Source organism: Gambusia affinis, linkage group LG04, assembly GCF_019740435.1.
Source record: "Gambusia affinis linkage group LG04, SWU_Gaff_1.0, whole genome shotgun sequence".
Taxonomy (NCBI): domain Eukaryota; kingdom Metazoa; phylum Chordata; class Actinopteri; order Cyprinodontiformes; family Poeciliidae; genus Gambusia; species Gambusia affinis.
The window spans coordinates 30,828,740-30,841,098 of record NC_057871.1 but is presented as its reverse complement, the minus strand read 5'-3'; the positions used below and the strand labels follow the sequence as shown (position 1 = coordinate 30,841,098).

At 37.7% G+C, this 12,359-nt stretch overlaps 1 protein-coding gene across 1 annotated transcript in view; it reads right to left on the bottom strand.

The window, feature by feature from the left end:
* grin2ab (glutamate receptor, ionotropic, N-methyl D-aspartate 2A, b) overlaps window positions 1–12,359 on the bottom strand; it is a 139,967-nt gene that overhangs the window by 33,100 nt on the left and 94,508 nt on the right. Inside the window, exons 5-10 of the mRNA XM_044113123.1 lie at window positions 11,359–11,525; window positions 9,769–9,903; window positions 9,577–9,676; window positions 6,644–6,849; window positions 393–507; window positions 68–270 (exon numbers count right to left, since the gene is read on the bottom strand). Of these exons, the coding sequence (XP_043969058.1) occupies window positions 68–270; window positions 393–507; window positions 6,644–6,849; window positions 9,577–9,676; window positions 9,769–9,903; window positions 11,359–11,525 (926 nt within the window). The remainder of the gene's footprint in view (window positions 1–67; window positions 271–392; window positions 508–6,643; window positions 6,850–9,576; window positions 9,677–9,768; window positions 9,904–11,358; window positions 11,526–12,359) is intronic.

Here is a 12,359-nt window from a genome sequence, read left to right as displayed (position 1 = left end):
ATGTGACTTTTAACTTGAGTTGTGGTTAGCTGTAGTTCACTGACATCTGGAGTGTTTGAGTACTTACAGCTTGACATGTTTACGACAGGGCACAGAGTTCCTGTTGCAGGTGCCGGTGAGGATGTCGACATTATCCACAACGACAAAAGGCTTCTCCTCCAGAGTAACGATGGAGAGGTGGTTCTCATCAGCATCTTCATCTCCATGGGCGTTATACCTCGGCCACACTGGGAACATGAGGGACAGCGTCCCGTTCTCCCAGCGGCCCATCTGTGTGCACACAAACACAATCAGACACAAGAATCCTTATCAGTCTTTTACTTTTTTATTTACAGAGGTTCTCATCACATTTAATAATAATAATAATAATAAAAAAACACTTTTATTGTTACCTTCTCCCACTTTCTTTCACTGTTCAACACAATGACAACCAATCTGGGGTTGGCCTGGTAACCATCTGGAGTAAAGGATAGATCTCGTCCTTCGTTCCACACATGCATCATGTGTCTGCAGCCCGTGGAGAGTTAGAGAGCAGAGGGAGCTGTTGTTACACATCAGTCACAGTTTGTGCACAGGAGCAGATACATTTCAAATAAAACACTAAACACTCTGTAATCGCTGCAAGAGGATCCTCTACAAATCAATGCTGTCTTCACCCACTGTGTGCATGTGTGCATGCCTCAGAGTGTGAATCTGTGTGTGAGTGGGTGGGAGGCAGAGTCAGAGGGCATACATCTCTTCCACCAACATTCTGCATTGATTCCTTCACAGATGTACGCCTGAAAGACAAGTCACTGGTGCAACGAGGGTGGCCCCACTCTCTTACTCAATACATGCGCAAACGGGCCTTTGGTGAAACCTTTATGCTTGCTAAAGTGAGCCAATGGAAGGCAGCAAAAGAGTCAGCAGTGATGTGAGACTAAGAACACACTCACTTTGGTTAAACCACTTTCAGACAGCAAGCTTGATCTGATGGTTAAAACATGATATAATAGCTTGAATTCCCAAAGGGAGAAAGATGGGCCATCTGAGGAAGTTTAAGGAGAAGACTAAATTACAAAACAGACAAGCATTTCCTCTCACATAATTCATTTTGACACTGTCAAGCATGAGTTGACGGATGATGCTTGACAACAGAAACCTCGTCTGACCAAAGCAAAAAGGACAAAAATTAGCCCCACGAACAATTTCAATTTAATGGTATTAAATAAAGAGAGTAGCTCTCCCTTCTGATTTTTATTATGACCCTTCAAGAGTTGTTGACCCTTGAAAGGTCAATCCATAAGTTGAAACATTGTGACTGAAAGTCATGAAGCATAAGAATAATTTGACTGTAGATTTGCATTAACCATGCCAGTGAAAAATATCATAATACAGGTTGTTTTTATGAGTCTTGTTTTTTTATGATGTGAAGCACTTTGGACTGCCTTGTTGATGAAATGTGCTGTACAAATAAACTTGATTGATTGCTGTAATACATTTTGAATCCAGTTTACTACATTGTTGCATATGTTGTTACATTTTGCAGGGTTAACTCCGAGTTGATACACCCTCTGTCAAGCACAAATAATTAGCTCCAGATAAACCTACGCAAATAGACATAATAGACACTTTTGCCCTCTACAATTGAAGCTGTCCCTATTATATGTTACAATGGATTCATTTATTAGTAGCATGTTGAGGTAAATATATGTTTTAATGTTTGAAAATTCCTCATAGTGCAGCAGGTGATGCCCTTGTTGCAATAAATTGCCGTGGCTGAGTATGTATTCCTGAAACATCATTACAGTTTACTCTGGGAATAAACTGTCTCCTCCTGTTTGGATAAAATCTGTTTCATCTGAACATCTGAAACTGGTGTGGTTCTAATGCAAAAGCAAAAATATTGCTTGATATATTTATATTTTTATGTCTCGGTATGCTTGTATAAGGACTTGATCCACAGCTTTGTTCTCAGGAAAAAATACAACTGTAGTCACAGTAAAAAGAGCTACACTCTTTCCTACTCCTAGAGTTTTATATTAGAATATATTAAAAATCGATCTAGACATTAGCAGATTGTAAAATCAACAACTTAAAGTGATGTTTTCTAGTCCAATGTTTCAGCTCATTGGGGTCTATAGTGCAAATATAATTATCAACACAGTTCTTTTAAGATCACAGTAATTCAGTTTAATGCATCATATTTATATAGCGCCAATTCACATCAAATGACATTTCAAAGTCATTTGAAAGGAAAAACGGTTCAATTCTCAGAACTATACAAGCAGACCACAAAGTAAAATCTAATCAAGTAGACTCATTTAGCCAGATTTACTCCTCAGGGTTGACAGGGCCTGTATAACGTTATTACTTTCTCCTCCATCATCATGTTTCTGCTCTGCTGCGATGTTTGGAATTGCTATCTTGTTTAATGATCCTGATTATGTTAAGCTTCAGCTGTTCAGATGGCCTGAAGCAGAGGACAGAATGTGGTCAACCAAATGACCCACATTGTCAGTCCTTCAGCTGGCACGAGGTGTCATGTGCTCTAATTGGTAGGTGCTATGTTTCATTTGCTCAATGAACATCGCTCCATTGTTCACACAGACAGAGCCTTGCAAACCTATAATAAACCCAAAATGATTAATACACCTGGTCTATATAGTTTTAAAGTTGAAATTTTACAGAGAGAATAAACATGTTTCTTCTCTGCATAGTTAACCATGCAGACCAATAAATCGAGCAGGCTCGCTGACGCCACCTTTTCCTGTTTGGCACTTTGCCTCCAGAAAGAGTAGAAGGGAAAAATAAAGGAGAACACAAGAAAAGAAAAAAAAATCGGTAAATAAACGGACAAAAGAGAAAAAGGAGTAGAAGAAAACGCACAGAGGACATGATTGATGGAAAAAAGTGAGTAAATAAAATAAATGAATATGAAAAAAAACTTACTGTAATTTGTTTTTAGTTAAATACGAAATATAACAACGAGAAAATGAATAATAGAAAGCTAATTAAAGAAACAATATGATTGTTTCAAAGCACAGCAAGAGCTATTTCTACTCTGTTTAAAGGTGGAGGCTTTTTTCCCCTCCTGCTCTCTTCCCTCATGTCACCTGCTGTGCTCTATGTCCTGTGCTGTCTTTTTGGGAGATTCCCTTTGCATATTTTCCGAATTGCAAATTATGGATCTGATCAGCTCGTCTCTCAACACAATTGATCAAATGTTCTCAACAAGAAAACCGGACAAAAGAGAGCCCTCTTGCCCCCATGGGACACATGGAGCTGGACACACGAAGGATTCCTGGAGGAAGCGGAAGGCTGTGCATCTGTCTGTACTGTTAGTTGAGGATGTTGAGGATGTGTGCATGACTGAATTTTTGATAACAGGATGACAAGTGTGATCAGAGGGCAAACATCTTCCTAGGTCACTGGTCCTTTGAGAAGGTTGTGAGCGGGAAATCTGGAAGCTGATAGGTTAAAAGAACCAACAAAGCTGCTGTTTCATTTGGTTAGCGTAGCCCTGCTACAAGAATAATCTTTTCCACCCATCCTTATGAATTCCAAACTGTAGATATAAATAACTTTGTCATCTCACAAAAAGTAAAGCATGAACAGCAACTTCAACATTTCCTATATTTTCCTAACATTCGCCACAAACAAAGCCTCACAGACATGTAACATTTATAACATACTTCCCTCCCTCCACTTAAGCACCCCAGTACACACATCACAAGAGACAATGCATCACATGAAACAAGGGAATGGACTATTGTCAAAGGAGTTTGTTCAATGCAATGTTAGCTGAAGGAACAAAGAAATTCTTAAAGTGGCTTTTTTCCAGTCTATAGTGCATGCAATGCGTATGGTAGCTACGTTAGTCAGGCTGTCAGTCGAAATGTGCACTATTTTAAATGTTCTGTTGAGTCTTAGTTCTTTTTATGATGCTGACAGCACAGCGAAGAAACAGGGAGAGCTGAAGATTAGAATAGATTTAGATTAGAATAGATTTAGGTTAGAATAAATTTAGGTTAGAATAGATTTAATAATGCTTTTGTAAAGTGCCATCAGGAGGCGATGTCTCCTGATGGCACTGTCTCCATCCTGTCACCTCAGTATGGAGACAACAGAACGTCCTGAAAGCAAAAGGAGCCTCAACCAAGAATTGAGTGCATTAGTGAGCATTTTATTCAGAAGCCTTTTTCTCATAAAATGTCTTTGTAGTCTATTTTGCAGAGACACTGAATGTTAAATTTTGGGAATTTGTAAGCCACAATTATCAACATTGTAACACAAATGTAACTTACATGATATACAGTATATTATACTCAATGTGTAATGAGTTTACATAATTAGTTTCACCTTCTCAAACGAGTTACAAAAGCACTAACTTACTCATGATATATGTTTTTTAGATGTAACCTGTACATTTGAGAGTCGTGGCTCTCATGCTGATTTCTGCAAAACAAAATCTATTGTGTGTTTTTCTACACTTCAGGTTAGTTTCAGTAATTTTATAGCCAGATGAAAACCAGAAAATCATTTTGTCCTGATGTGTTGTTTTTCCTTCATTATTGCAATAAAGAAGGTCTTTTATTTGTGGAAAATTACAAAAGAAAGTGCAAAAAATTTGCCGTTGTTTAAATAGCATTTCAATCAACAAGACATTGAATCTTCCTGCTTTTATTGTAAAGGTTCCGCATTTTGTTCTCTGTAGCTGTAATGCATTATGTGACCTTGGTGTGAAAACTTTTCCAAATGCATGATTGAGGAAGAGGTAAAAATTTCTCCAACAAAATTACTTTAAAGCAGCAAGAAAGGGACAGCTTATAGTTTTAGCGTTAACACCAGTTACATCACATAGACATTTTTTTTTCAGAGAATAAATCTCGTCTTCAACTTGAACTATTACACAGCTCACACATACTAAAGTCTAAGATTTTAATTCCTGTGCAGCCCGAGTGATGTCGGATCCAGCAGATTTGATAGTGTCTTTTAAATGCCAGATTATGTTGTCTTGTTTCTTCGTCTCTGTCTCACGCTGCTGATGTTCACACTCTGACAAAGATGGAATCTAGACTAATGCACGATCAGTCTCACCTCCTCCAACTCGGGGAAAGAAATCCAACCTCAAAAACCAGCTTCACTGTTTTTAACTCTTGTTGTTATTACAAAGCCTAATAACTTACTGAGACAAATGATATTGTTTTATGACATAATAAAGTTTAAGTAAGCTGCTATTAAGAGTTCTACTATATCAGCATGTCAACAACAGCCTTATTGTTGGAGGCTTAATATATATTTTAATGAACTAATAAGGAAGATGGCAAAATTGTGACTCCTATTCTAATGAGGAAGCGTATAGTTCATTCCAGATAAACAGAGCTGAGCAACATGACCCTCATGTGTTTGTTAGTTTAATATAGGCTTTGCAATGTATTATTTCACATTTTGGCCATTGCATATCTCATATTCATGAGGCAGTTACAATATCACAGAGCATAAACACAAAGACGAACAGCATGGAACAGTCCTGTGATTATGTGTTCATATTTCTACATCTTTTTCTTCTCTTACTGTCTAAAGAACCTGACGAGGACCCACAGACAGCTGCAGACACCTGTTAATGACTTATGCAAATACAGAACTGTGCAAAAATTATACACCACTACTTTACATGCATGTAGTCAGAATTTCTTTTCAAGCAGTCATCATCAAAAGTTCTCCTTACTTTTTCAAAGTTCTTTAATTCTTTACTTGTTTCAACTCATTCTCTTTCCTAATGTTGGATTCCTCCCAGAGTCCAGAAACATGATGTAGGATAATTGTTTGCTCTGAATTGTTCTTAGTTGTGGGAATGTGTGTGTAGGCGTGTGCCTGCGTGTGTGCGTGTGTTTGTGTGTCCTTGCATGGTTTTTGGTCCTGTCTGTCTCTGTGCTGCCCTGGTGACCCGTTTACCTCAGGGTGTACCCCACCTCACCAGCTCCTAAACTCTTTAAGCAATGGCTGGACAGAGATAAGTTTCGCTTTTTGACATAATTACTGAAAGAAATGAAAGTTTTTCCTGATACAGAGATTTTGGGAGATGCAGTTGTATGATGTGTTTTAACAGAGATCACAAACAAAAAGACAGTTGACTCAAGACATTTGCACAATATAGCAAACATAAAACTAACTGCTAGGAGATGTGTGCTGTCCACAGAGTTGTATAACAAAAGTAGCAAATAGAAGAAAGGTGATAAAACCTGCTATAAGACTGTGTTATTGGAAGTGCATCATGTCACGAAGCAGAATCACATCCACATCAGAAGCTGCTGAGCTCCAGTTAACACAGAGCAGCAGCAACATAAAGGTCTGCCTTTTACTGTTTTGTCTTTTAGCTAAGGAGACACAATTGGCTTCAAAAAGCTGCACACAAAAGCTGACAGTGTTAAATGTCATTAGAAATCACAGAGTTTAACACTGCTGTCATCTCAGCTTCCTTTCCAACACCATCCCTCTCATTAGAACATTAAAAGGGTTATGCAAGGCTGCTGAACACTGAGCTACAAAGACAAGCTGAGTTATGCAAGTCTGTAGACCCCGACTTACTTACACTGTGGGTTATGCTCACACATAAACCCACTCACTCACACACACACACATGCATGTTATACATACACACCCGCGCAGGGCACTAGGTGGGAGCTTTCCCGGGCTCCTGTCTGATGGCGCGCTGATGCAGCCGGCCTGGGCCTCTGGCAGATCTCCCTTCTCCCGTAGCATAGAGGAGGCCGCAATGGAAATAATGCCCACCCCGTCCCGCACCCGTGTCTCCAGTGGGTACTCCCAGTCGTCATAGGATACGGAGATCATACCCAGGGGATACACCTAAAAGGAAAACAGTGGCAAACATGTTTTCAGTTTTACTTCAATTCAGCATCGTAACCCCAATTTGTAACTTTGCTATGTATTCCTCTGAGGTGTCAAACTTTCCTCTGCTATATTAAAATAATTCATAGCTGGTAGATCCACAAGGATGAATCTTTCTTACACTGAGCATCTCCATCAGTTCATCTCTTTAAATCTTTCTTTAAATCGCCCGCCTTCTTTATTCATCTCAGTTTGTTGTTGACTCTGTACTCAGATCAAGTATAAACAATCGTCTCCAAGCCAAAGTCCAACAGTGATGTGACACTTCATGTGCCGTTTCAAAACTATGAAATTTATTAACTTTTGAACTGCGGATTATCAATGAGCTCCTTTGGTTTAAACAGAACTTGAACAAAACTTTTTTTTAGAACTGTGACAGTGACACTTTCATATTTCTACCCATGTTGGAACATTGTTTTGTTTTCATGTTTTTTATTCTATTCTTTATTTTTATTAGTCTGCTAATGGAAAGCACTTTGGTTCAGTAGTCACTGTTGTAAAGTGCTATCCAAAGAGTGTTTCATTGATTGATTCCAACATCTACCATGGGAAGAACAATTACATTCATCTGTAATAACATATGTTAAGACATGTCTTGCTTTTAAAACTGTTGTATTTGTGATTAATTTGACCTCTGAATAGAAGTGTGAATAGAACTTTTTATAGCTTTCCCATTCCCCACCTTTATATTTTCTATCAAACTCAATCCTTCATGTCATTAAGATAAGAAAACGTTTGTGCATTTTACTGAATTAGCACACTAACAACTTTTTTAAGTTGCCGGTTGCTGATATGCTCTTATTACATATCAGCATCATTGCTTTAGGTAAGCATAGATGTTGTGATTTACCTAAAATGCACAACATTTTCCCAGTTTCTGACATGGTGACATTCTTAGGTAGGTTGTGATTTTCTTAAAGCCTTTTTCTTTATCATGCTGGAATAAGTTAGGTTTCTGGAGAGTGAAAATCACCTAGTCAGCAAGTGACCACTCAGAATTATCGTCTCAATTTTACATATGTTTTTCAGGGGTGCAGCCTATTTTTTACCTTAAAATTCCATACTAATAAATTCCCAGGTTTCTTCAGTGGTTCATGTTCTGTTATACATTTCTACACTTTAAATTTGGACACAGACAGGGATGGATGGATGGATGGATGGATGGATGGATGGATGGATGGATGGATGGATGGATGGACGGATGGATGGACGGACGGATGGATGGGACTGGACTGGATAAAAAAGTTTGGAAATCCATAGATTGGTAGCAAATACTCTTTTTTCCATATTTATTCTGAATGGAAAATAAGTGAAATGTAGCACTTTTCCTGCCAATGTATAGACTCTGATTCTTTTCTAAACATATTTAACATTTGTGCAGCCCTGTATCATCATTTTCTCACCTCTATAGATTCACTGTCAGGAATTGTATTTATTTTTATGCAGGCTGGTTTCATGCTGTCTCTTTTGGCTAAGGTGTCAGAGCAACTCAGAATCTTAAAATTTCAAATATTTCCATTGACATCATCTGTGCCAAGTCTGACATACTTTCTGCTCACCTCTTGAATGCTTATTTTAGAAGTACAGTGGCAGTGGCTCCCATCACAAACAATTTAATATATTTTTTACCTTCTGTTTACTGCTTTTAGTAGCTCACATTCCTGCATCTTCTTAACTTGCAGTTTATAGTTGCATTGAAAGGCCACTGTATGTCTTCTTGTTATGGAGTTTTAGTGACAACAAGTACTGTGGCTTGATGAAAAGTGTAGTTTCTGATGTGTTTACCTCTTTAACTTATTAACCTTGTACAGTATATATCTGTATTGCCCATGAGATAATGATGTCAATGCCGATTTCTGGGAGTCAGGGCATCTAAACATGCATAGATGTTGTGACTTAGATACATTTAGTCAAAAAGTACATTTCAGGATAGATCTGGTAGTATACATGTAGCTGAATTGGTAAAAATAATGAATCATAGATGAAGACACTCAATGCAAGATATAAATCAAAATTCAGTTTTTGACCCTTTAAATTAAATTAAATTTTTAAAGGGTCAAAAAAATGTAGTGTCTAGGAATACGATATCGTACTCCTAGACACTCGAAGTACACAAAGATAGATAGATAGACAGATAGATAGATAGATAGATAGATAGATAGATAGATAGATAGATAGATAGATAGATAGATAGATAGATAGATAGATAGATAGATAGATAGATAGATAGATAGATAGATAGATAGATAGATAGATAGATAGATAGATAGATAGATAGATAGATAGATAGATAGATAGAAATTCTTTAGTCCTTTAACCAATAAGTGCTTTATATATTTTCACATATTTCCATATCATTTGGACAGAATAATTAATTTAGATTATATTTAGATAACATTTGAACATACATACTTAATATCCTGCTTTAGGGCTAAGTAAATGATTTTAGACACAAAGAAAGAGCTCAATGAATGGGAAAAATAATCATTATTGACTCCAGGAATGAAACAATAATCATCTATGTTCATGTAAAGCATCACTTGTTAGTGTTGGGCAGGGTAAACTAAAGAGAAGAAATTTGGGGAAGGAAGATAAAGTTTTAAACAGCTTGGTATCGAAATAAATCCTGTCCTGTCAAAGCGCCTGAAAGTGGCCACCTGTTTACAACATCGTGGGCTCCACTACCTCAGGGGTAAAGTCTGGATTTCCAGTGGTGAGACTTGACACAATCCAGATGTAACCGGCTCCTATTAGACCCAATGACCGAGCTTCCTCCAGGATATATCTGTCAGGGAGAGCAGATAGATTCACAGCTGAAATCTGGCAGAATGTGACAAAGAAATACAAACACTGCGGCAGAAAATGAAAGACACTCACAGTGCCTCATCCTTGGAGCAGTACAGCAGTATAACAGGACTCTGTATCCTCTTGAGGGCAATGTGTGATTTTGAGTTGGGGTCACCATCTACAGCATCTAGTGTCACAACACTCTGCAGGTCCCAGCGCACAAAGCTGTAACAAAGAAATAATACGGTGCTTAATCTGGTTCGCAACCAGGAAGAAATATTAACAATCAGATATCACACAATGCATTCCTGAAAAATGTGTTGGTATTTCTGGCTGCAGAATCCAATTAACTCTTCAACTTGTGTTGAGCAGTTAGTGCTCTGGGTTTCTTTGAAAACAATAAATCAATATGATGCAGAGATAAATGTAAATGATCACAAAACTACTTTCAAACCGTTTCCTACTTTTCTATCTAAGATAGCAAATGAAAAACGTGTTATGTAAACTAAACTAAATACTTAAAGTTATGAAGGGATTGAGTGGAACATGAAGTCTTTCAAAATCTCAACGTCAAATAGATTAATTGAACACATTCATTTAGAAGGTATTTCATTTGATTTTTGATGATTGTAATTTAGAAGTAATATAATCAAAATTAGATTAATCAGAAAATAAAAATATTGCATAGAAATGAATTGCATAGAATACTGTATATATATATATATATATATATATATATATATATATATATATATATATATATATATATATATATATATATATATATATACAGTATATGACAGTATGGTATGAAAAAGAAATTGAGCTCTTCTGCCTTCTCTAAGAGCTAACTACAAACAACCAATCAGAGCCATGAGCAGGTTTTAGCTGCTCATGGCTCTAAAACCTATTAGAGCCATGCAGCCTATTTTTTAAGGTAAAAAATAGGCACAATCTCGTGTGGTGCTGCTCGCCCCCCCCATCCCTCTTGCTCTCTGCCACGCTGCAGCTTCTTCCTTGTTACAGAGCCAGTTGTTAGCATGGCCACTGATGACAGGGGATTTTCCTGTAACAGTAAATTGTTTCTCCACCATTTTTACACTGAGCAGTGAGACAGCAGTGCTGATTGACAGCACTAAGACCCTCCTCCTGGCTTGGATTGGTGGTTTTTGGTTTATTTTTGATGTATTTGATGTATTTTAGCAAGGGAGGAGGAGAACATTGATCTTTTTACAACATAGTGGCAGTTATAACAACCATGTAAAAAACATTTTTTGCAAAAGTTATATACAGCAGCTTTATCTTTCAAATAAAATGAAGATGCAACTCTCTGAAAGCAGCCAACTTCTTTAATAAGGACTTCTTGTGGCTTACCTTCCTTGTGGTGGGTGTCAGTGATTGTTTCTTTTATTTTTCCAGTTGAAAAAATAAAAGAAATCCATTTTTGATGATATTCTAACTTACTAGAATAAGTTGTATTGTAATATATGTATTGTATAGGGTTGGATTTTATGACATCTTCTGCAATGAAATATAAAGAAAACCCCAATCAAAAGGTTGTCAAAAACCTCATTTAGATTTCTTTCTGGGTGAAAACAAATATGTGGAACAGCACTTATGAGCATACCAACAACGCAGGATTTTCAGAGTATGTGAGAGGGCTTCAGGGTGTGTTTGTACCTGTGATCCACAGTCACTTTCAGAGTGCTGATGAAGTCCTGGAAGCCGGGGAACTTGGATGTTACTATAGAAAAAACATGCCAGTCATACTCCTCCATGATTGCAAGCATGAGAAGAGCCTCCTGCTGTAAGGCTGCGCCAAACTGGAAGAAAGTGGACTTCTCGTCCTGAAAAGACACAGCAGAGAAGTCAAAAATCAGATTTTCCTTTGCAATCAGGCAGACTATAAGAAGAGCTGAGAAGGGGGAAGGAATAAGAGGAGGGAGAACTGGGAAGGAAGGGTAAAGATACAGAAAGAGTGAGAGATTCAGGCGACAAATGAGACAGCTCTGCAAGAGAGTGACTGTTGGCAGCAAGAAGGACCGTAATGGTCGGTGATAACGGCCTCATAACTCACAGGCTTAATACACTTCAGCACTCAGCAGACTTAACAAACAGCCACAGATTATCTTGAAAAGTAATTGATCCCGAGACTATCGTCATGCCAACTGACACTTAATGTGGTGCTATACTGCTAACTTGAATAAAGAAAAAAAAAAAGTACTCAAATGTTCATGACTACACATGAAATTGTGAACAATATGGATTCTGTTAATATCTCCCTCGTGAAATTACAGAATATTCTCTTTTAAACTGTTCAAAATTTCACAGCATTAATTCGCAATGCCCTCCTCGATTAAATCATTTAGTCTCAGCAATGGGAGAAATGTGAAGACGAATGTGAAAGGAAGAGGCAGCAGTGAGGACCACCGAAACCAAAGCACCTATTAAAATGGATAAAACCTGAAGTGAGTGTGAAATAAGTTGCTAATGATTGCAGGATGTGTGTTAAGTGTGATCTGAGCCTCCTCAAGACACAACAAAAAGCACCACAGTCTGACAAAGATGAAGTCTAGTGAGGAGAGAGGGAGAAGCAGAGCGGCAGAATGGGAAGGAAAATAACAGTTCCATCTATTAGACTAAGACTAACATATATGCTGCAGGGACAAAAGGAGCCTTTA